This window comes from Cydia fagiglandana, chromosome 17 (assembly GCF_963556715.1).
Source record: "Cydia fagiglandana chromosome 17, ilCydFagi1.1, whole genome shotgun sequence".
In the NCBI taxonomy this organism is placed as follows: domain Eukaryota; kingdom Metazoa; phylum Arthropoda; class Insecta; order Lepidoptera; family Tortricidae; genus Cydia; species Cydia fagiglandana.
This window is the reverse complement of record NC_085948.1, coordinates 11814968-11841376: the sequence shown is the minus strand read 5'-3', so window position 1 is coordinate 11841376 and position 26409 is coordinate 11814968. Positions and strand designations below refer to the sequence as shown.

Here is a 26409-nt window from a genome sequence, read left to right as displayed (position 1 = left end):
ACGCAGTTGCATACGTCGACCTATGTAGGTACATAGGACCTAAGTAATGATAAACAAATTAAACTGCGTCCAAAAACATGATAATATAGCCATATTAAAAGAAAAAATATAAAATTTCAATCTTCACAACAGGGTACCCCATACAGGATGCGCCATCACCGATGCGATCAGAATGGCGACCATACTACATTATACCTCTATATAGGCGGTAAATACGCTCCAAAGATGATGGACAAGATAAACAAACGACGAACACGACGATCAGATCCCCGTCTCGCTCTCGCCAACCGGGAGGCGGGGCGAGTGGAGGGAGGCGCGATGGAAACGGTTAAATGGTTATTTTTTGTGTCTTGTCAATGAAGGGACGCCCGGCCCCAGGAGTCAGTCAGTTGCACCCGCTTGCACCGCGCACCCATGTTGCACGATTACACGGACCCGAGAAATATGAACTACGAACACTGTGACTACAGAACAGTGCCTATAAAACGGGAGAAGGACTCGGAGTACCCCGACGACGAGAATTTCTACAGCTACCCTCCTATGGAAATCAAAAGGCAATCCGCGGAGCAGGGCTTTGCTCCCTCCTCCCCTACACATCTCATGGACCTCAGCAATGGTACCGAAAGACCGACGCAACAACAGTGGCCGTCCAACGTTATATTTGACAGCGACGAACGAGAATACCAGCCTCAATACCACTCGTATGAACCAGAGTACAGCCAGGAGCGGCAGAGGCAAAAGACATTCTACTTCGACGATTCCAACTCGCAAGACACCGTACGGACGTTCTACGAACCGAATGACAACGGGGAATACAGAGCTTCCACTGAAGAACGCAGCGACGGAAGTGACGAGCAACGGAGATCGAAGAGGCGTTCCTCGAAATCGTCAAGAAAAAAAGCGCAGTCGTTCCAGGAAATGCAGATACAACGCATGATGGCTAACGTGCGGGAACGCCAGCGGACGCAGAGTCTTAACGAAGCCTTCGCGAGCTTACGGCAGATCATACCTTCGCTGCCGAGCGACAAGTTGTCTAAGATACAGACTCTTCAATTAGCGACTCAGTATATCGAGTTTCTGTACCAGATTTTGTCGAATAACGAGTGCGCGCCGAGCGAAACAACAGACTCCGGGGGTGAACACGGCAAATACTTGGCCCAGGACAAACTAAGCTATGCCTTCTCTGTGTGGAGAATGGAAGGAGAGTGGAATGGACAAACGTGATCCTCATCTAGTGTGACCAAAGAAAAAAGACGCTCGATTTATTCCATAGTATTAAATATTGTTGATTATTTTTAAAGTGATGATTTTAAAATGATAGGAATCTTTCACAATGTTGCACCTGGCATAAAGGACTTTCGTCCAAAACCAAGCAACCAAGTGATTTTGCATAATGCATTGTTACAAAAAATGTGATAGTTAAGTCGGTATTTTTTAAAATATCAAAGATGTGTATACGAAATTTACACGTTGTAAATAATGTTATTAGAAACTCCAAAGAATCAAAAAAGCATGTTTAAAATAAATTAATTAATATTAATCTCGTAGGTTTAAGTGATTATAATTTAAGAAGCTGATTACCAAAAAATAAAAGCACAATGTTGGTACGAATAATTAGAACCTACATGTATTGTGTTTTTAATTCCAATAAATTTTAATTATCAAAACTAAAACATTTTACTTAGTTTTTCTATCCTACCTCAATCGATTTTTACGGGTGGTTAAATTTCAAATATAAAACATCAGAAATCATGATTAACCAATTTATTATTGATTACATTTACACTATTTCATTTTGGTAAATCGTATCGTAAATTACAATAATAACTATATACATTAATAGTAAGACTCCTTACCTCCCTAGTTACATAGTCGAGTTCAACCGGCCCCTAATATTTATTTGCTTACATTTAAGAAAAAAGCTTGCTCCTTGTTAATTGACAATCCTATAGGGGTCATCCACTAATTACGTCACTCGTTTAGGGAGAGTGAGATGGTCAAGAAATTGTGAAAAGGGGCTCTCCTCTTGTCAGTTACAAACTTTTTAAAAATCATCAATTTCGTGTTAAGTAATTTATGGATGAGCCCTTACTAGCTGTAATCTGTATGCGAGTAGTACTTTATAGAAAAAGCAGCGAATTCCAGACATATATTTTAGAAACTCTCTCAATAAACAAGTGTTTTACGGTGTAAAGAAGAAGTTTAAATGACTTGTAATATGAAGTGAATATAAAAAAATCAAATTGTGCTAACAATCAGACCATAAACCTTATATTCATCCCTAGAAAGCGCAAGTAGCATCAGTAATAAAATAAAACCACGTCACAGTGACACGCAAATCAGCAAGCAAAAGAGATTATAAAATATAAACTGTAGGAGGTCCAGTAAAAGCCCACGGTTGCCGCAGCTGCCGGCCACTAAAATTACCAGGACAATGCCACTGATAATAATCCTTTGTTCCTAATTAGCTCATTAGATACAATAATCCCTTTAACAAATGTGTTACTTTCCCAAACAAAAACACTGTACAAAAATATGCGTAAAAATGCTGTTTACAATTTGATTTATTTTATACAGTTGATCAAAATTTTATATAAAAATAATTTGCGATTATGATTGCCTTAGGTAACGCGTATGTACCTATACAAAAAATATAAAACATCAAAACATGGTCAGATCGACCATTTTAAAAGAATGTTTTATAAGTTAAAATTATCTTATACTACTTATTTCACTTATGACTTCCGTAAATCATCACAGACTCTGCTTCTACCAGTTGATTTATCTGCAAATAAAAGTTACATTTATAAATCGTATACTTATACCCATAACAGTAAAGAACGCAACAGTAATGTAATGGCTAGTATTCACTAACGCGTCAAACCCTGGGGGGTCGACTATGCCATCAAAATAGAACAAGACAAGACAACTCGACTAAAAATGTTATAGATATAAAAATAGTAACGTCCAAAAAAAATAGACACATTTTTGACTGTGATTTATAAAATAAAATAAACAAACCCGTAAACGGATCAAAATTGGGATTCAATCCCAGAATCTCGATTAATAATTAAGTAGGTACGTCCACTTTTCCTAAGCCACATTGAAATGTTATCGACGAATACGTACCTAATTTGTATAATTGCTGAACATGTTAAATTGTAAACCATATTTTAATTATTCAAAAAATTCAGGGAATCTGTCAAGTAGCCCGTAGATCGTTATTAACTCTTAAATAATCTGACTGAAAAGAAGTATGTACTTATGTACTACATATGTACATATGTAGGTATAATTATTTACCTACTTATCTAAAAAATATGTCTGCGGTGACGTGGCATTACAGCATCTAAGCAGACCAATCTCATTTTACAGAATCATTTGTTTTAGGGCGCCACCACACTAGCGTCTTTTGGGTGTCAGCGTCTAGTCAACGCCATGAAAAATGGCGTCGCTGCGCAGGACGGCTACCGTGAAAAACGAAAATCGTCAATTGCGGGCATTTTTCTCTGTCACTCTAATTACGCCTTCATTGGAGTAAAAGAGAAAGATCCCGGCAATTTGCGAATTTCTGTTTTCGCGGTAGCCCCTCAGTTGCGCCAACGTTGCGTTGAGCAGCAGCCATAGTTATCTAGACGCCGACGCTCGGAAGACGCTAGTGTGGGGTCTGTCTTAACGATTTTTTTACAAAATCAGTTTTTTCTTTAATTTTGTGATGAGTTAGGTATTTATTATAAATCATACAATATGTGGGAGACCGAGCTTTGCTCGGAAAACATATAAAAACTCAAAAATGTGCGTTTTCCCAGAAATAAGACCTAGCTACAGTTGCCTCCAGAAACTCGCGAACTAAATTGACATGAGCTTGACAAATAAAATGATACCAGGAATAGCAAAGAAAAAATAGTCAGGGGTATATGTCGATAAAATGATATCGATAAGTAAGATGCACTTACTACCCATGTGATAGTTATACGAGTAAAGGGGTCACAAACGATTTCGATTTGTATGAATGTGACGAGAAAAGTGGTTGATTCGATTGTAAGATTGTGACGTTACCAATCAAATCAGGAGATGCGGATGTGAAACTGACAAATTTCAATGTTAAGACGAAACCGGAGCTGAGTTTTAAATATTTTAGGTAAATATACTCATCTCGTTAACGGAAGCGGCTCCTAAAACTAGTGCGATAAGGACAAGGCGAAAAATCCTGCGTAAAAATCTCAAAAATCGAGGTTTCGTACTCTACTTTAGTGTTTACTCCTCCAAAACTTAACCAATTAAATGATTATGATATTATCTGTGCCGGACCGTTTTGCTTTTTTGGCTAATTGATAACAGTTTTGAATACTACGCCTCTCATTGCGGCATAGTCAATGAGGCCATTTTGGCCATTTTTAGGGTTCCGTACCCAAAGGGTAAAACGGGACCCTATTACTAAGACTTCGCTGTCCGTCCGTCCATCCGTCCGTCCGTCCGTCCGTCTGTCCGTCCGTCCGTCCGTCTGTCCGTCCGTCCGTCCGTCTGTCCGTCTGTCCGTCTGTCTGTCACCAGGCTGTATGTCACGAACCGTGATAGCTAGACAGTTGAAATTTTCACAGATGATGTATTTCTGTTGCCGCTATTAACAACAAATACTAAAAACAGAATAAAATAAAGATTTAAGTAGGGCTCCCATACAGCAAACGTGATTTTTGACCAAAGTTAAGCAACGTCGGGCGTGGTCAGTACTTGGATGGGTGACCGTTTTCTTTGTGCATTTTTTCCGTTTTTTTTGCTTTATGGTACGGAACCCTTCGTGCGCGAGTCTGACTCGCACTTGCCCGGTTTTTGAAAGGCTCTAGCGCCTTAAAAAAACAAAATTATCAAAAAAAGCATAACGGTCCGACACATATATTGACAATATTAATCGGTGTTGAAAAAATCATTGCTCTAGCATCAAAACCCACGGAGGAAACAGTCGAGTACGTTTGTATGGAGATATGACCACTCCTGTTGTCTCTTAATATGCAGGTTTGGAGGCAAGTTGTTTATATCAAGAGCTCGCGGTTGTCGCCATAAATCTAAAATTGGTGTTTTAATTTTATACAATGTGACCGGTAGATGAGATTGATCGATAATTAAAGTTAGACCAAGAAAAGTCTGCAGCGATTTTGATAGCCCACGCAGTGCAACTGTTATTTAATACGTCGTAATTTCATAGAATTTTGACGTTTAAAATAATACTTGCACTGCGTGGGCTATTAAATTCGCTGCAGACTTTTTTTGGTCTGACTGTATTTAAATTCTGACCTAATTGTCAACTTGAATGTCCAGTTTAGGGACTGGTCTTCTTTACAATCGAGGCAATAGGGATCACCGAGACGATTTAATTTTTACGTCCACACCACACAAAATAAATGAGAAATCTTACGAGTATCTTATTTCCCCGTCTGGGTCGGCCTTATTTGTATTTTGAGCCAAAATCACTGTTTCTATGTTATCACCCACAACTTGTTACTCTAGCTGTAAGTTTTCCTAACAAATAAAATAAATATAATAAAATATTTATTTGATTACCTACAATATCTTTATCCAATATCCTTGTGTCTATTATTATTAAATTGCACAATTTTCGAAAAACCGAGTAACATTTGTAAAATAATTTAAATTACTTAAAGATACATTTTAACTGACCGCGCAACAGTAGCGCCGCTAGCGGTGAATTCCCGCGTTATTTTCTAATTCAAACTTTTTTGAAAATATCGATATGAACAGCACTGGCCAAACTGTGGTATCATTTGTGCACACTGACCTGTCAATTTAGTTCGCGAGATTCTGGAGGCAACCTTAGATCGATCTATCGCCCCCAAAAACCCCCATATAGCAAATTTCATCGAAATCATTAGAGCCTTTTCCTAGATCCCCGAAATATATAAATAAATAAATGAACAAGAATTACTCGTTTAAAGGTATTAGATAGATATATCACTAGTCAACAACTCATACAACACTTGCTAATGAAGCTAGCTTCATTATTAATGAAGTTTAGTCTGCAGTCTCGAAATACATGTTTCTATAAGAAATGCTTACCTCATTTGGCACAGTTTTGTCGAGAGACACCACCTGCATCTCGGCGTCGGCCTCCGGCAATATCCATCCCTCCTCTTTGAGATCCACCGTCTTTAACAAACGACACAATAAGGCCTATTTGCACCATCTCACTAACCCGGTGGTTAAGCGGTTTAACTGTTAACCCAGTGTCAAATTGTACTGGTAATCATGGTACATCCAGGTTTAACCGGTTAACCCCGGGATAGTGCAATGGTGCAAGGGGCGCTAATTTGACTATACTATCTCGATAAAAAGCTTTAGTATTTAGATAAAAAAACCGGACAAGTGCGAGTCGGACTCGCGCACGAAGGATTCCGTACCATTACGCAAAAAACGGCAAAAAATCACGTTATTGTTGTATGGGAGCCCCACTTTAATATTTATTTTATTTGGTTTTAGTATTTGTTGTTATAGCGGCAACAGAAATAACCTATCACGTTCATGAGATAGTCTGGTGACAGACAGACAGGCAGTCTTAGTAAAAGGGTCCGTTTTTACCCTTTGGGTACGGAACTCTAAAAAGAAGGTTATAATTTTTCAACATTCTAGAGCTTTCTAGCTCATGAATATGCTACATCGATATGTAGGTTTTTCAACGGTAGGTTGACTTTTTATATGGAAGAAAGCCACAAGGGTTTTTACAGAAGGTAACAAAACATTTACTCGTGACCTCTTACCTGGTGGTGACCTCTTATATAGTGACATGAAATTACACAGCAGCATTTACAAATAAAATAACCAATATTTGGGTACACTTTACATTAAAATGATCTTAAACGTAATGGCTTGTTCCCGCGACTTCGTTCGCACATAATTCGATTATCAAGTTATCACACATTATATAAAATTAATCCGAAATATAAAGTGTCTCTCACATTAATCCAGGTAATAAACTATGTGTGTGACAAAGTGACAAGTCAATGCACGCGAATAATTTTAATAAGTATATTGTATTTACATGTTCTAATGACGCATGCCAAAAAAAAATTCAGTTAGATCATCTCAACTGAAGACTCAACTATTGATGAGAAGATTTTGTGAGTTACAACGATTTGATTAAATTTTTGGCTGTGTAAGGCTGTGTTACGGCCGGATTCCAACTTTAAGATACGTCAGTTAATAGATCTAGAAAAGATATGGATTAGATATGTCAGTGTCACAGACCACCCGAGGCAGAGGCAGACCAAAAATGAGATGGCGAAACGACCTGGACTCATTTTGTGGCGACTGGCGGGAGCATGCACAAAGCCGTGACGAGTGGCGAAAGACAGGGGAGGCCTTTGCCCAGCAGTGGGACACAATATAGGCTATTAAAAAAAAAGTCAGTGTCAAACAAGTGTCAAAATTGACGTTTCTTCGAACAAATACGTCACTTTTGACACTTGTTTGACACTGACATATCTAATCCATATCGTTTCAATATCTAGTATTTGACGTATCTCATTGTTCGAATATGGCTGTTAGACTGTCTCCTGCTCAGTTAGATTAAAATAAAATAGTCTATGCTTCGTGACATTATAGCGAGTCGAGCACCGCGTTCAAGCGCGAGATACGCGCACTACGTACCTCGCTCTCATGCAGTGCAGGGATGTTGCGGATGCAGATTTTTTGACAGCCGTGGTAGCGGATGTCATGATTAGGTACTTAAAAAACGTCAAATTCATTTACTTAGTCATTTTAGTAATTTTTATTTAAAAAAAACGAACTTTTGGTATATGAGCAGGAATATAGGTGCGTTATTTTCAATAACAGCAACTTGGCCAACTTTTCTGGATCTAGACGATTTCGTTATAGGACTTATAGGTAATGACGAAATTACCTAGCACTTACGCCGCTGCTAAGACGTTTCTGTACCGACTTGTTCGACATCCGCATCCGCATTAAGCTCCGCACCGATTTCATAAGGATGCAGATTTTGAAAATAATGCGGAAATTCCTCGGTTGCGGATGCGAATATTCGCAACATCCCTGCTACGTCCCTCGCTCTGATGCAGTGACAAAGCATTTTGCACTACATTAAGCCTCAAAATGAGCTACCTTCTACAAAACATAACTTTATTATTAATTGTCGCAATTAAGCCAGCACAGCAGCACCACAGCCCTACCTGTGCCGTGTGTATGTGTACGGTGTGTGTGTGTGGGTGTGTGTGCTGTGTGTGTGTGTGGGTGTGTGTGTGTGGGTGTGTGTGTGTGCTGTGTGTGACGTGTGTGGCCGTTCACAAAAGCAAACTGACCGTTTTACTGACAGCGTCCAACTCCTGGTTGTGGACTTGTTTGATGTGGTCCTTGAGCGCGAACGTTCGCGCGTAGCTAGCGCCACACAACGTGCACGCGAACTTGAGGTTGTTTTGCCGCGCATGCGTTTCTGTGTGCGCTCGTACCGCGTATAATGATGCGAAAGGCCTGTAAGACAAATTTATGTTGACTCTTTGACACACAAGGCGGATGCTTACCCAGAAAAGAATTAACTATACATGTATAGACTGTATCTGTGTAATTTTTTTGTCATTGGGGTAATATCATTCAAAGAGCCTAGGACCCCGTTTTATAAGCTACTAGTTTACAGATGTAATAACGGCGTTTGACACGAGCGTTACGAATGACGATGGGCGTTTTAGTTATTTTTACCATAAAACTGGGTTATTCCCACTAGTTACCACCAAGTTCTTACCAGTGGTAATTACTGGGAATTTTTGGCCCAGTAACCACCAAAATATTGTTAGAATTCAATACTAATAAAAACAATATAAATAGTATAGTATAAATATAGCGTGACGTAATAAATAATTATGTGTCAGTTAGTGATTCAGTAAACTGCTTTAAAAGTGGTAAAATAGTATTTTATGCAACAGTTTTATAAGAGGGGTCAAAAAAAGTGAGTGGCGTGGGTAACAATGTGAGCCGAAGGCGAACATTGTTAATAAATACGCCATGAGCATTTTTTGACTACTTATACAACGTTGCATACAATGCTTTTTCTATGAGTAGGCAATATTAAATAAAATACAAAAAATCATAAACGAAATTTTATTTATGAAAATGTCAATGTAAATTTTGGATAGCAGGTATTACTACATGTATGTAGCTCTTGTCTGCAACAAGCACCCATAATACCAAATATTACTGCAACCTGTAACAAGACACAGGAGAATTAAATAATATTCAGTTTCAATGCAAAAATATAAAATGTACATAAATATAGCTCGTTGTACTGTGTACCCTAAATCAAAAAAAAATATAACATATACCAACCTTGCTTAAAAGATAGATCTGATTCGGAGTTTCCAAAGTCTTTGAAAATACACCAATAAGACGTTTTCAGAGAATGACGAAGTTTTGTGCTCCAATCTCCACGCCATGAACTTCTCATAAGATTTGTCGTATAGGTGCTGCGATTTAGTACTTAGGCAACAAATTTTCGGTCGCTGCTTGTGCTGCAGCGGATATTTCTTCAGGTGTAGAAACAATGTTGTCCTCTTTGTCCATATTCAACACTTTTTATGAACGCAAAACAAATATTAACGCAAAATACTCAAAGAACAAGAAATTACCGGGAAAGGAGGGAAACGTAAAAACAAACGAGTAATGTCTATGGTTATGTTTTTTTTAAAGCCGTTACACACTACCGCACCTCACCAGGGTTGTGGTGCTGTAGGGTCTAAATGTGTTACAGGCCTTAGAAGTCCACCTTCAAATAGTGATGATACCAAAAAAAGTATTTTTTATTATGTTGGTAGCAATGAACTCAGTACAAATTTGTTTTTTTTTTAAATAAAAACCGTATGCATTCAATCGTTTGTCACGTTGGTAGCAATGTACCGGTATGTGGCACCTGCTACCCTGCACTAGCTTACCGTATCGTAATGTCTCTAAAACGACACAAGTGCTTTTTTGGGGAATAGACTTTTAAGGAGTATTAATAATGTATGCCCTTATATGTTCGTTCGTGAGTATGTAAATGACAGATAAAAGTACACGAGTAGAAAAAATATTAAAACGGTTTTTCCGGTATACCTAAGTGTAAAAAAAATTCCCACTAGTTACCACCAACTCGGCTAGGTGGTAACTACTGGGAATTTTTATTCCCCGTAGTTACCACTGGTAAAAGGTGGGAAAAAAAATCCCAGTAGTTACCACTGGTAAGAACTTGGTGGTAACTAGTCGGAATAACCCTTAAAACTTCTAAAATACTGTAACTTCGAATTTTCAAACAACTGAGTGTGACTAAAGAAAGTTGAAATTATATTACCTGTTACAGTGTGTGCAAGAGAAGGGCTTGGTGTGCGAATTCTTGTGGCCCGCGAGCTGCACGCTGGTCTTGAACGCCTTCGGGCAGTAAGGGCATTTGTACGCGCGCACTTCCGAATGCGTTAGTAGGTGGTGGTTGTATACACTGTGCGCTTTAAACCTGGGTAAAATAAATATTTTTAGCAATTAACATAATATAACCATTCAGTCTATAAAACGTCGCACTGGTGGGCACAGGCTTCCTCCCACAATCGAGAGGGCTTGGGCTGTAATAGTCTCCACGCTGACCCAATGCGGGGTTGGAGCTTCACAATACACGTTTGAATTTCTTCGCGGATGTATGCAGGTCTCCTCACGATGTTTTCATTCACCGAAAAGCTTTTATCTTTATTAAGGAAATAAATACCGTAAATATAAAATTATATGTATTCCGTAAGTAATTAAGTTCCGAATATGAATTAACAGTATTTTACTTATGTATACAAAAAGTAATATTTCAACGCTTAAAATACATAGTAGGTTCAGTTCAAGTATTGACTGCAACATTCTTAAATTCAATTCGTGTTTTAAACTCTTAAATAAATAAATAAAATAAAAAAAATGCAAAGGCGGAAAATTGTGCCCTGGGTCTTACTAGGCTAAAACATTGAATGTTACAAATAAACTGTACCAACCTCTTGTTGCAATGTGGACAGGCGTAGGGCCGCGCACCAGTGTGTGTTCGCATGTGTAACGTCAGGCAGTATGACACTCTGAAGGATTTCCCGCAGATTTCGCAAGAGTGTGGTTTCTCACCTTGGAAACCAAAAAAACTTATTTTAGACAAGTTATGTTTTTGAAATGCGGTTTTATTTGTGACTCATTATAGAGAAGCACGAAACAAAATCACTAGACTGGTGGTAGCACGGATGGTTGTTCGATGAATGGACCGATTTGCAATCTTTTTCAAACTTAATAAAAGTACATTAGTTATTTCTGGAATAATTGTTTTATATTATTATTTTTATCTCCGGTAGGTACAATGTCAGTAGTGTGTTTGTGCCGCTTTTGGACCAGAACTTTTCCGCCAGAGGGCGCCAGTATGTATGCGTAAGGTAGTGACAATTTAGTTCACCCTACTCCCCGCTAGATGGCGCCACTGTCTATGCGCAACGTTAGTTCCAAAGGTCTCCGCTAGATGGCGCCACTGGTTAGTTCACTCTACTCCCCGCTAGATGGCGCCACTGTCTATGCGCAACGTTAGTTCCAAAGGTCGCCGCTAGATGGCGCCACTGGTTAGTTCACCCTACTCCCCGCTAGAGGCGCCACTGTCTATGCGCAACGTTAGTTCCGAAAATATCCGCCAGCCCCGCCGGAGGGCGACAGTATGTATGCGCCGCTGGTTAGTTCACTCTACTCCCCGCTAGAGGCGCCACTGTGTATGCGTAACGTTAGTTCCAAAAATCTCCCACCAGCCCTGCCTGGGGGCGACAGTATGTATGCGCAAGGTTAGTTCTAAAAATCCCCACCAGCCCTGCCTGGGGGCGACAGTATGTATGCGCAACGTTAGTTCCAAAAATATCCGCCAGCCCTGCCTGGGGGCGACAGTATGTATGCGCAAGGTTAGTTCTAAAAATCCCCACCAGCCCTGCCTGGGGGCGACAGTATGTATGCGTAACGTTAGTTCCAAAAATATCCGCCAGCCCCGCTGGAGGGCGACAGTATGTATGCGCAAGGTTAGTTCTAAAAATCCCCCGCCAGAGGGCGACAGTATGTATGCGCAACGTTAGTTCCAAAAATCCTCACCAGCCCTGCCTGGGGGCGACAGTATGTATGCACAACGTTAGTTCCAAAAATCCCCGCCAGCCCTGCCTGAGGGCGACAGTATGTATGCGTAACGTTAGTTCCAAAATTATCCGCCAGCCCTGCCTGGGGGCGACAGTATGTATGCGCAACGTTAGTTCCAAAATTATCCGCCAGCCCTGCCTGGGGGCGACAGTATGTATGCGCAACGTTAGTTCTAAAAATCCCCACCAGCCCCGCCTGGGGGCGACAGTATGTATGCGCAACGTTAGTTCCTAAAATCCCCACCAGCCCTGCCTGGGGGCGACAGTATGTATGCGCAACGTTAGTTCCTAAAATTTCCGCCAGCCCCGCTGGAGGGCGACAGTATGTATGCGCAAGGTTAGTTCTAAAAAGCCCCCCGCTAGAGGGCGACAGTATGTATGCGCAACGTTAGTTCCAAAATTCTCCTGCCTGAGGGCGACAGTATGTATGCGCAACGTTAGTTCTAAAATTCTCCTGCCAGAGGGCGACAGTATGTATGCGCAACGTTAGTTTCAAAACCATCCGCTATGAAATGAATAGATGTCTCCACTTTGTATGTGAGTTGTTGAATCGCTTAAATGAATAGATATCCCTAGTGACGCCTTCGTCGGTGGACACCGCTAGTTAGTTCCAAAAATCCCCGCCAGGCCCGCCAGAGGGCGACAGTATGTATGCGCAACGTTAGTTCCAAAAATCCCCGCTAGCCCCGCCTGAGGGCGACAGTATGTATGCGCAACGTTAGTTCTAAACTTTCCCCGCCAGAGGGCGACTGTATGTATGCGCAACGTTAGTTCTAAAACCATCCGCTATGATATGTATAGATGAGCAGCCGTCTGAGTATTTCTAAAAAAGTCCGCAGAGTCAGAGGGGGTTCATGGTAAGTTAATTAATCTTGGTCAAGCAAATCTAGTCAGTAGAAAAAGGCGGCAAATTTGAAAAATCGTGGGCTACCAACACTACGTTTGAATAGTTCGAAAATCGTGTGTCATTTATATCTTATCTGTGGAACTGTTTTGTTTACATTTCATCGCTGTTCGATGTACATTCCTGCCTTTTGTTCGTTTCCTAGGGTTACCATACTTTAGTTTGCTTTACATTGCTTCTGACATATCCGGCTTGACAGACTATCGATTCGCTTAACAATATAGATGTCGCTAGTGGCGCCTCGTCAGTGGACACCGCTAGTTAGTTCCAAAAACATCCGCTATGAAATTGCAAAAAGGCCCATCATGTTTGTTTTAAAATATGAGACATATATCGGCGTTTTTTGTTAATACCACGTCAGTGGCAAACAAGCAGACGACCCCGCCTGGCAGTAAGCAGTCACCGTAGCCTATGAACGCCTGCGAATTCTATAGTTTACACGGATGCACTTTTATTTGCGGTTGGTTTTGTCGCTTGTGCTTATCAAATGTATGGAGTTTGTAGTTTACCAACCGTAAAGGGGTTTTTCTTTTATTATACCACATTGGTGGCAAATAAGCATACAGTCCGTCTGATGGTAAGTTGTTACCGTAGCCTTTGGACGCCTGCAACTCCAGGGTGGATACAAGCGCGCTGCCGACTGCCCAAAGATTCAATAACTTTGTTTTAAAATATGAGGCTTATATCGGCGTTTTTTTTTAATACCACGTCGGTGGCAAATAAGCAGACGACCCCACCTGACAGTAAGCAGTCACCGTAGCCCATGGACGCCTGTGAATTCAATAGTTTACACGGATGCACTTTTATTTGCGGTTGGTTTTGTCGCTTGTGCTTATCAAATGTATGGAGTTTGTAGTTAACCAACCGTAAAGGGGTTTTTCTTTTATTATACCACATTGGTGGCAAATAAGCATACAGTCCGTCTGATGGTAAGTTGTTACCGTAGCCTTTGGACGCCTGCAACTCCAGGGTGGATACAAGCGCGCTGCCGACTGCCCAAAGATTCAATAACTTTGTTTTAAAATATGAGGCTTATATCGGCGTTTTTTTTAATACCACGTCAGTGGCAAACAAGCAGACGACCTCGCCTGACAGTAAGCAGTCACCGTAGCCCATGGACGCCTGCGAATTCTATTGTTACCACGGATGCATTTTTATTTGCGGTTGGTTTTGTCGCTTGTGCTTATCAAATGTATGGAGTTTGTAGTTTACCGACCGCAAAAAGATCCAGTTTTTTTTTTTTATATACTACGTCGGTGGCAAACAAGCATCCGGCTCACCTGATGGTAAGCAGCCACCGTAGCCTTTGGACGCTTGCAAGTTCAGACTTTTGAAACCTATACATCATCATCATCATCATCATCATTATTATCATTAGACCCTCAGGAAAACCTCGACAGGGGACACCTCCGGCCCCCCTGCTCATGTAGTATTTAGGGTTTCTAGCACACTTATTTACGGTTGATTTTGTCTCTTTTGGTTATCAAATGTAGTTTGTAGTTTGCAGGCTGCAAAAAGGCCCAGACTTTTTTTTTTTAATAATACGTCGGTGGCAAACAAGCATCCGGCTCACATGATGGTAAGCAGTCAACGTAGCCTATGGATGCCTGCAACTTTAGAGTTGTTACATGCGCGTTGCCGACTGCAAAAAGGTTCAATAAGTTTTTTTCTTTTTTTATATACCACGTCGGTGGCAAACAAGCACACGGCCCGTCTGGTAGTGAGCAGTCACCGTAGCCTATGGACGCCTGCAATTTCGAGATGTTACATGCGCGTTGCCGATCGTTGAGATGTAGACCGTGACGTTCGAAAACAAAAAGTCGTATGTGACTGTAAACTTCCATTCACCGTAGAATTATAAGCAAATATCAGCCGTCATGAATTAAGTATTGTAACCTTAGTCAGATAATGAAGCTTATTTGAAAGATTATTAACTCTAAGTACTAGAAATAAAGTAGATTTTACTAATGCTGTAATTCTGTAACGCGACATGGTCATGAAACTCGTGCGATGTTGGGGGTATACTCTTCAATCTTTTCAATCGGAATGGTCAGAGGTCAGAGGTCAGAGGTCAGAAAGTCCGTGAGGGACAGAACATACGCAAAGTGACGAAATTGAAAACACGTTTTAATATACCTGACAACATATCAAGCATGACCTACGTAACTTGATCGGGTTATTTGTTACGTAACATAAATCATACTAAATTCACTGTGGGGAATAAAAAATGTGAGAATGTGACAAGGACAAACAATAATAACGCTTTCTCTGCTACTCCTACTGAAAGATTACATAAGACTATCTCGTTTGGTCATTTCCCCCTCCCAGTCCCTCCCCCCACCAGTTCCAATTATAATATCATAAATGAGATCACAATACCTGCAATCTGTAACTGACGCATACGCTTTCTAAAATTAATTAAAAAATCAGAAAATAACAATGGAGTACGTCATTGAACTCGTTGCGAGGCTGTGGTTTAGTAACAAGGGGTTAGGGTACAATTATAAATGTGGAGATAGCGACGAAACAAATATTGCATTCATCTCATCAATCGAGGCGCTGGCACCTGACGTGGACATTTACAAGTGGGAGGCGGCCCGGATCCATCTCAAGAAGCTGATCAAAGAACTTCTGGAGGAGAGGAGCATCCTTCAGTTACACTCGGGATACCATGCGGAGGGGCTTTTGCTGGAGGTGCTAAGAAAACACAACATTAGATCATTCCTCTCCGTGCCTCTTAAACAGAAAACTTTAATCTGGAAAGACGCGGGGGTGTGGTTCGTAGAGGTGACCAACCCGAAAATCATCAAGAGAACTTATGTGTTTTTTGACTTCGAATAAGTGTACGTCTGTGTATGTCTGAAATAAAAAAATGTTTAAAAGTGAATGACTATTTATTTATTTACCAATCATTTAGATATTTTATAATGTTCCCAATGCGAGTACAAAAAAGAAATGCAAAAGCTGGTTTTTCAAAATTCGTTGTTAAGGGGCTCCTTGGCGCTAATGACATTCGATCTGAATCCTTTAGTTTTCTAATGTTTTTAAAGTGAGAACTTCTTTAGCGGCGTTGGGCACTTTCTGAGACAGCGATCACGTGATCGTAACGTTTAGATGGCCACTCAAATAGATGGCAATTAAATCAATAAAGAAAAACTCAATGACATTACATGAAAAAGGTTCTAATCTTGTACGGGTTGAAATACGAGGATCTCACAGTTACATTCAAACTTTATATCACTCAAATATAATTCAATAAAGCTACATCTTGATGAAATCGCTAATAAAAGTGAACTCTAGTAATGGTGAATAAAACTCAAAATATCATGATCAAATATATTTAGATGCGAGATCTGCAAGGTAACTTTACAATTTCTATTCGAATTTTAAAGAATTAACTGTACAAATTTGAATTTTAAACAAGCTCACTGACCAGCAATTTCGGACTAAAGTTTTTCAATAGAAAGGAGGATACATAGTGCTGCAGACATTTTGGCCTAGTCATTGAGTTTTCACTTCTGTCGGCACTCCCGGAGTGCAATCCGTTGTTTTTTTGTAGCTATAATAGCAACGACTTTTAGCAATATAGTATGCCATATTTACTTCAAAGTTCATTGTCTTCGAGATATTCGACATCAAGTTGAACAATTTTAGGCCAACAACCTGGTTTTCAGGCCATAGCTTTTGTGTTAATTATTTTAAAATTTACATTTCTGACCAGTTTTTAGAGACGTCAAAGACAAACCCAAATATGCAGATTTCGTACATGTAAGATCCTTCACAGCAATCCAGCTACGAAAAAAGTGTTATTTTTAGACAATGTTTAAAAAAATCATAAAAAAATAAGTATTCATTAGTTTCAAAATCCGGTAGACAAGAATGGAGATTAAAGATTGAAGAATCGGTAGCCATTTGTCTTATAATTCTATCTGAAGTGTAAATGTAGAAGTAACGGCTCAAACCTTGTCAAATATCGATGAAAACCGCGGGGAGCCCCTTAAGGTGAGGTTGTGTAGAGCAATGTTTCAGAGTTACTAAGCGTGTGTCATCATCGTCGTTAAAAATATATCAAGTTCGATTTCAAACAAAAACAAGACCTAACCTAATCAAAGCAAGTGCTATACCATCTACATATTATGCATAGTAGGTTCTGCCATCTTGTGGGTCCCATTGGAAGCATAAGCGTCACATTTACGTCTCACGCCAAAAATCAGATGGCTCCTATGCTGTATAGTTCATGCATGCTCCCTATTGTCAGTTCAGTATGGTGGCGCTTAAGCAATGTCAATGTGAAAACAAATCCGTTTAAAATTACAAGGAGGGATTTCATATCATCGCTAAGTAGGCGAAAGTGTGTCTGTCTGTTACCTCTTCACGCTTAAGCCGCTGAACCGATTTAGTTGAAATTTGGTATAGAGATAGTTCGAGTCCTGGAGAAAATCAGGGAAATCATTCCTGAAGAGAGTGCAAAGGCGGGTGGAATTGAAAGAGTTAATGAATTGCCTAATGATTGAAGTAAGCAATGAGCATATTGAATGATTGCTATTAGCATTATCCAGGCGCTATACCTACTTTAGCTGCTGTCACTAATTCCACGCAGACGAAGTCGCGGACAAAAGCTAGTATTTCAATGTTTTCGCTAGGATTTTTTTTATTGTTTAGTACAAAAATCAACTTTACTTAAATGTAATAAGGTTGACATCTATGTTGCGGAGTAGCAGAACTTCTGTGATTGTAGATCAACTATGCAACGCTGATGGGCTACTCGTATCTTCAAAAATAAAAATCGTAGATGCAATTTCGACATAATTTCCTTTACTGTAAAGTTCAAATTATTGTAATGGGCTAGGGCTCATAGGATAATCTCTTTCGAAATAAGAAAATATGGTCAATCATCCTTTAGATAGCGTTGCGTTTGTAGTAGTGTGCATGTTGACGACATAGGTTTCCAGACCGCAGAGAAGCATTATATGTTTGTTAATGCCTGGAAGATTGAGGCCTGTCTGCCCATGCTGATGCTCTGAGCTTATTGAATTGCCTTTCTTGGAACTCTTCAACGTACTTTCGGTCATTGGTTCATTTGTCTTAGAGTTTGGTAAAATGACATTCGGTGTATATGTTCAGTGGGCATGCTAAGGGTTATATTTGCAAAAACCCAGGTGTTGAGTTTGGTTAATGCTTGAGAGCTCCATGTGCATTTGGCCTGTTTAGTGTCCATATTATGCAGACGCACTGCTTGCCACCATTTGAATATTGTCTTTAGAGCTCTTTGCATTAGGTTGGATATCGTGTGGAAGAAGAAGTTTTGGGTAGAAACGATGTTAGACTAATAATGGACTGACGGATATAGGCTGTCAGTAGTCCTTTTTCCCTGCTTTTGCTATGAAGTTTACCTTGACCCGAGTCCAATTATCTGGTACGATTCACCACGCGAAACTTGCTCTGAATATTATGGCCAGATGCAGATTGCTGTAAAAGCGCCGCTGATTTAAATCAAAAAGTTTGGTCTAAAGATGTTTCTTGCTATATTCCAGTCGATATTGCGTGCCACTGTGGATTCGAGGATTCCTATGGGCGCAAAGCTGTGTTTATTACTGGTTGAGTATGAACCGGGGAAGTGGGTGTCTCTGAGCAAGTTCCTCTTCCGTGTTCATAAATGTGCCATCTAGTGTTTAAGGAGACCGAGATAGTTGGTTGGTGTCTTGGAGAGTATTATGTAAGTTCATGCTCCTTTATGAGTTTGGGCAATATCAGGAGGCACCCCGTACGATTGCCCTGTCTAGACGGAACCTTCTCCATTATCTTATTTTTGCCTCCCATATTTGTTTATTATATTCAGTCAATGCTCTATGATACGCGTAGTACCATACCCATTCTGTTAACAATTAAAACAGATCAATTCCAAAACCTGTTCTGTTGTGTTCTGTTCTGTTCTATCTTGTTCTGTTCTGTTCTATCTTTTTCTGTTCTAACCTGTTCTGTTGAGAGCTGTTCTGTTGTGATCTGTTCTGTTCTAACCTGATCTGTTCTGTTGTGACCTGTTCTGTTGTGACTTGTTCTGTTGCCGCGCGCACCCGAGTTGCATACATTGCCATTGTTAGTAGCTCGGTACCACTTACAGGGCTAGCGGGTCTTATTTGAAATGTTCTTTGTCTTATGGGCAGTTGTGTTAAAGTCTGTCACAACCCTACTGTGTTCTTATGCGGTGTCTGCATTAACGCATATATCAAAGGCGTCGGTTCACTGTTACTTTTTATACTGTGGTTCCGTCTAGACAGGGCAATCGTACGGGGTGCCTCCTGATATTGCCCAAACTCATAAAGGAGCATGAACTTACATAATACTCTCCAAGACACCAACCAACTATCTCGGTCTCCTTAAACACTAGATGGCACATTTATGAACACGGAAGAGGAACTTGCTCAGAGACACCCACTTCCCCGGTTCATACTCAACCAGTAATAAACACAGCTTTGCGCCCATAGGAATCCTCGAATCCACAGTGGCACGCAATATCGACTGGAATATAGCAAGAAACATCTTTAGACCAAACTTTTTGATTTAAATCAGCGGCGCTTTTACAGCAATCTGCATCTGGCCATAATATTCAGAGCAAGTTTCGCGTGGTGAATCGTACCAGATAATTGGACTCGGGTCAAGGTAAACTTCATAGCAAAAGCAGGGAAAAAGGACTACTGACAGCCTATATCCGTCAGTCCATTATTAGTCTAACATCGTTTCTACCCAAAACTTCTTCTTCCACACGATATCCAACCTAATGCAAAGAGCTCTAAAGACAATATTCAAATGGTGGCAAGCAGTGCGTCTGCATAATATGGACACTAAACAGGCCAAATGCACATGGAGCTCTCAAGCATTAACCAAACTCAACACCTGGGTTTTTGCAAATATAACCCTTAGCATGCCCACTGAACATATACACCGAATGTCATTTTACCAAACTCTAAGACAAATGAACCAATGACCGAAAGTACGTTGAAGAGTTCCAAGAAAGGCAATTCAATAAGCTCAGAGCATCAGCATGGGCAGACAGGCCTCAATCTTCCAGGCATTAACAAACATATAATGCTTCTCTGCGGTCTGGAAACCTATGTCGTCAACATGCACACTACTACAAACGCAACGCTATCTAAAGGATGATTGACCATATTTTCTTATTTCGAAAGAGATTATCCTATGAGCCCTAGCCCATTACAATAATTTGAACTTTACAGTAAAGGAAATTATGTCGAAATTGCATCTACGATTTTTATTTTTGAAGATACGAGTAGCCCATCAGCGTTGCATAGTTGATCTACAATCACAGAAGTTCTGCTACTCCGCAACATAGATGTCAACCTTATTACATTTAAGTAAAGTTGATTTTTGTACTAAACAATAAAAAAAATCCTAGCGAAAACATTGAAATACTAGCTTTTGTCCGCGACTTCGTCTGCGTGGAATTAGTGACAGCAGCTAAAGTAGGTATAGCGCCTGGATAATGCTAATAGCAATCATTCAATATGCTCATTGCTTACTTCAATCATTAGGCAATTCATTAACTCTTTCAATTCCACCCGCCTTTGCACTCTCTTCAGGAATGATTTCCCTGATTTTCTCCAGGACTCGAACTATCTCTATACCAAATTTCAACTAAATCGGTTCAGCGGCTTAAGCGTGAAGAGGTAACAGACAGACACACTTTCGCCTACTTAGCGATGATATGAAATCCCTCCTTGTAATTTTAAACGGATTTGTTTTCACATTGACATTGCTTAAGCGCCACCATACTGAACTGACAATAGGGAGCATGCATGAACTATACAGCATAGGAGCCATCTGATTTTTGGCGTGAGACGTAAATGTGACGCTTATGCTTCCAATGGGACCCACAAGATGGCAGAACCTACTATGCATAATATGTAGATGGTATAGCACTTGCTTTGATTAGGTTAGGTCTTGTTTTTGTTTGAAATCGAACTTGATATATTTTTAACGACGATGATGACACACGCTTAGTAACTCTGAAACATTGCTCTACACAACCTCACCTTAAGGGGCTCCCCGCGGTTTTCATCGATATTTGACAAGGTTTGAGCCGTTACTTCTACATTTACACTTCAGATAGAATTATAAGACAAATGGCTACCGATTCTTCAATCTTTAATCTCCATTCTTGTCTACCGGATTTTGAAACTAATGAATACTTATTTTTTTATGATTTTTTTAAACATTGTCTAAAAATAACACTTTTTTCGTAGCTGGATTGCTGTGAAGGATCTTACATGTACGAAATCTGCATATTTGGGTTTGTCTTTGACGTCTCTAAAAACTGGTCAGAAATGTAAATTTTAAAATAATTAACACAAAAGCTATGGCCTGAAAACCAGGTTGTTGGCCTAAAATTGTTCAACTTGATGTCGAATATCTCGAAGACAATGAACTTTGAAGTAAATATGGCATACTATATTGCTAAAAGTCGTTGCTATTATAGCTACAAAAAAACAACGGATTGCACTCCGGGAGTGCCGACAGAAGTGAAAACTCAATGACTAGGCCAAAATGTCTGCAGCACTATGTATCCTCCTTTCTATTGAAAAACTTTAGTCCGAAATTGCTGGTCAGTGAGCTTGTTTAAAATTCAAATTTGTACAGTTAATTCTTTAAAATTCGAATAGAAATTGTAAAGTTACCTTGCAGATCTCGCATCTAAATATATTTGATCATGATATTTTGAGTTTTATTCACCATTACTAGAGTTCACTTTTATTAGCGATTTCATCAAGATGTAGCTTTATTGAATTATATTTGAGTGATATAAAGTTTGAATGTAACTGTGAGATCCTCGTATTTCAACCCGTACAAGATTAGAACCTTTTTCATGTAATGTCATTGAGTTTTTCTTTATTGATTTAATTGCCATCTATTTGAGTGGCCATCTAAACGTTACGATCACGTGATCGCTGTCTCAGAAAGTGCCCAACGCCGCTAAAGAAGTTCTCACTTTAAAAACATTAGAAAACTAAAGGATTCAGATCGAATGTCATTAGCGCCAAGGAGCCCCTTAACAACGAATTTTGAAAAACCAGCTTTTGCATTTCTTTTTTGTACTCGCATTGGGAACATTATAAAATATCTAAATGATTGGTAAATAAATAAATAGTCATTCACTTTTAAACATTTTTTTATTTCAGACATACACAGACGTACACTTATTCGAAGTCAAAAAACACATAAGTTCTCTTGATGATTTTCGGGTTGGTCACCTCTACGAACCACACCCCCGCGTCTTTCCAGATTAAAGTTTTCTGTTTAAGAGGCACGGAGAGGAATGATCTAATGTTGTGTTTTCTTAGCACCTCCAGCAAAAGCCCCTCCGCATGGTATCCCGAGTGTAACTGAAGGATGCTCCTCTCCTCCAGAAGTTCTTTGATCAGCTTCTTGAGATGGATCCGGGCCGCCTCCCACTTGTAAATGTCCACGTCAGGTGCCAGCGCCTCGATTGATGAGATGAATGCAATATTTGTTTCGTCGCTATCTCCACATTTATAATTGTACCCTAACCCCTTGTTACTAAACCACAGCCTCGCAACGAGTTCAATGACGTACTCCATTGTTATTTTCTGATTTTTTAATTAATTTTAGAAAGCGTATGCGTCAGTTACAGATTGCAGGTATTGTGATCTCATTTATGATATTATAATTGGAACTGGTGGGGGGAGGGACTGGGAGGGGGAAATGACCAAACGAGATAGTCTTATGTAATCTTTCAGTAGGAGTAGCAGAGAAAGCGTTATTATTGTTTGTCCTTGTCACATTCTCACATTTTTTATTCCCCACAGTGAATTTAGTATGATTTATGTTACGTAACAAATAACCCGATCAAGTTACGTAGGTCATGCTTGATATGTTGTCAGGTATATTAAAACGTGTTTTCAATTTCGTCACTTTGCGTATGTTCTGTCCCTCACGGACTTTCTGACCTCTGACCTCTGACCTCTGACCATTCCGATTGAAAAGATTGAAGAGTATACCCCCAACATCGCACGAGTTTCATGACCATGTCGCGTTACAGAATTACAGCATTAGTAAAATCTACTTTATTTCTAGTACTTAGAGTTAATAATCTTTCAAATAAGCTTCATTATCTGACTAAGGTTACAATACTTAATTCATGACGGCTGATATTTGCTTATAATTCTACGGTGAATGGAAGTTTACAGTCACATACGACTTTTTGTTTTCGAACGTCACGGTCTACATCTCAACGATCGGCAACGCGCATGTAACATCTCGAAATTGCAGGCGTCCATAGGCTACGGTGACTGCTCACTACCAGACGGGCCGTGTGCTTGTTTGCCACCGACGTGGTATATAAAAAAAGAAAAAAACTTATTGAACCTTTTTGCAGTCGGCAACGCGCATGTAACAACTCTAAAGTTGCAGGCATCCATAGGCTACGTTGACTGCTTACCATCATGTGAGCCGGATGCTTGTTTGCCACCGACGTATTATTAAAAAAAAAAAGTCTGGGCCTTTTTGCAGCCTGCAAACTACAAACTACATTTGATAACCAAAAGAGACAAAATCAACCGTAAATAAGTGTGCTAGAAACCCTAAATACTACATGAGCAGGGGGGCCGGAGGTGTCCCCTGTCGAGGTTTTCCTGAGGGTCTAATGATAATAATGATGATGATGATGATGATGATGTATAGGTTTCAAAAGTCTGAACTTGCAAGCGTCCAAAGGCTACGGTGGCTGCTTACCATCAGGTGAGCCGGATGCTTGTTTGCCACCGACGTAGTATATAAAAAAAAAAAACTGGATCTTTTTGCGGTCGGTAAACTACAAACTCCATACATTTGATAAGCACAAGCGACAAAACCAACCGCAAATAAAAATGCATCCGTGGTAACAATAGAATTCGCAGGCGTCCATGGGCTACGGTGACTGCTTACTGTCAGGCGAGGTCGTCTGCTTGTTTGCCACTGACGTGGTATTAAAAAAAACGCCGATATAAGCCTCATATTTTAAAACAAAGTTATTGAATCTTTGGGCAGTCGGCAGCGCGCTTGTATCCACCCTGGAGTTGCAGGCGTCCAAAGGCTACGGTAACAACTTACCATCAGACGGACTGTATGCTTATTTGCCACCAATGTGGTATAATAAAAGAAAAACCCCTTTACGGTTGGTTAACTACAAACTCCATACATTTGATAAGCACAAGCGACAAAACCAACCGCAAATAAAAGTGCATCCGTGTAAACTATTGAATTCACAGGCGTCCATGGGCTACGGTGACTGCTTACTGTCAGGTGGGGTCGTCTGCTTATTTGCCACCGACGTGGTATTAAAAAAAAACGCCGATATAAGCCTCATATTTTAAAACAAAGTTATTGAATCTTTGGGCAGTCGGCAGCGCGCTTGTATCCACCCTGGAGTTGCAGGCGTCCAAAGGCTACGGTAACAACTTACCATCAGACGGACTGTATGCTTATTTGCCACCAATGTGGTATAATAAAAGAAAAACCCCTTTACGGTTGGTAAACTACAAACTCCATACATTTGATAAGCACAAGCGACAAAACCAACCGCAAATAAAAGTGCATCCGTGTAAACTATAGAATTCGCAGGCGTTCATAGGCTACGGTGACTGCTTACTGCCAGGCGGGGTCGTCTGCTTGTTTGCCACTGACGTGGTATTAACAAAAAACGCCGATATATGTCTCATATTTTAAAACAAACATGATGGGCCTTTTTGCAATTTCATAGCGGATGTTTTTGGAACTAACTAGCGGTGTCCACTGACGAGGCGCCACTAGCGACATCTATATTGTTAAGCGAATCGATAGTCTGTCAAGCCGGATATGTCAGAAGCAATGTAAAGCAAACTAAAGTATGGTAACCCTAGGAAACGAACAAAAGGCAGGAATGTACATCGAACAGCGATGAAATGTAAACAAAACAGTTCCACAGATAAGATATAAATGACACACGATTTTCGAACTATTCAAACGTAGTGTTGGTAGCCCACGATTTTTCAAATTTGCCGCCTTTTTCTACTGACTAGATTTGCTTGACCAAGATTAATTAACTTACCATGAACCCCCTCTGACTCTGCGGACTTTTTTAGAAATACTCAGACGGCTGCTCATCTATACATATCATAGCGGATGGTTTTAGAACTAACGTTGCGCATACATACAGTCGCCCTCTGGCGGGGAAAGTTTAGAACTAACGTTGCGCATACATACTGTCGCCCTCAGGCGGGGCTAGCGGGGATTTTTGGAACTAACGTTGCGCATACATACTGTCGCCCTCTGGCGGGCCTGGCGGGGATTTTTGGAACTAACTAGCGGTGTCCACCGACGAAGGCGTCACTAGGGATATCTATTCATTTAAGCGATTCAACAACTCACATACAAAGTGGAGACATCTATTCATTTCATAGCGGATGGTTTTGAAACTAACGTTGCGCATACATACTGTCGCCCTCTGGCAGGAGAATTTTAGAACTAACGTTGCGCATACATACTGTCGCCCTCAGGCAGGAGAATTTTGGAACTAACGTTGCGCATACATACTGTCGCCCTCTAGCGGGGGGCTTTTTAGAACTAACCTTGCGCATACATACTGTCGCCCTCCAGCGGGGCTGGCGGAAATTTTAGGAACTAACGTTGCGCATACATACTGTCGCCCCCAGGCAGGGCTGGTGGGGATTTTAGGAACTAACGTTGCGCATACATACTGTCGCCCCCAGGCGGGGCTGGTGGGGATTTTTAGAACTAACGTTGCGCATACATACTGTCGCCCCCAGGCAGGGCTGGCGGATAATTTTGGAACTAACGTTGCGCATACATACTGTCGCCCCCAGGCAGGGCTGGCGGATAATTTTGGAACTAACGTTACGCATACATACTGTCGCCCTCAGGCAGGGCTGGCGGGGATTTTTGGAACTAACGTTGTGCATACATACTGTCGCCCCCAGGCAGGGCTGGTGAGGATTTTTGGAACTAACGTTGCGCATACATACTGTCGCCCTCTGGCGGGGGATTTTTAGAACTAACCTTGCGCATACATACTGTCGCCCTCCAGCGGGGCTGGCGGATATTTTTGGAACTAACGTTACGCATACATACTGTCGCCCCCAGGCAGGGCTGGTGGGGATTTTTAGAACTAACCTTGCGCATACATACTGTCGCCCCCAGGCAGGGCTGGCGGATATTTTTGGAACTAACGTTGCGCATACATACTGTCGCCCCCAGGCAGGGCTGGTGGGGATTTTTAGAACTAACCTTGCGCATACATACTGTCGCCCCCAGGCAGGGCTGGTGGGA

At 40.6% G+C, this 26409-nt stretch overlaps 2 protein-coding genes across 3 annotated transcripts in view; one reads left to right on the top strand and one right to left on the bottom strand.

Annotated features, from left to right (window-relative positions):
* The first annotated feature begins 232 nt into the window (after nucleotides 1-232).
* Nucleotides 233-1667, top strand: LOC134672491 (protein twist-like). The gene has a single exon (XM_063530431.1). The coding sequence runs from the start codon at nucleotides 415-417 to the stop codon at nucleotides 1222-1224; it is 810 nt and encodes a 269-aa protein (XP_063386501.1). The 5' UTR covers nucleotides 233-414; the 3' UTR covers nucleotides 1225-1667.
* Nucleotides 1668-1749: 82 nt separating this feature from the next.
* Nucleotides 1750-26409, bottom strand: part of LOC134672490 (zinc finger protein 260-like) — a 35073-nt gene continuing 10413 nt past the window's right edge. For both annotated transcript variants that reach the window (XM_063530429.1, XM_063530430.1), the window contains exons 11-15: nucleotides 11016-11136; nucleotides 10343-10501; nucleotides 8328-8496; nucleotides 6073-6162; nucleotides 1750-2785 (exon numbers count right to left, since the gene is read on the bottom strand). In XM_063530429.1, the coding sequence (XP_063386499.1) occupies nucleotides 2732-2785; nucleotides 6073-6162; nucleotides 8328-8496; nucleotides 10343-10501; nucleotides 11016-11136 (593 nt within the window). In that variant the 3' untranslated portion in view covers nucleotides 1750-2731. The remainder of the gene's footprint in view (nucleotides 2786-6072; nucleotides 6163-8327; nucleotides 8497-10342; nucleotides 10502-11015; nucleotides 11137-26409) is intronic.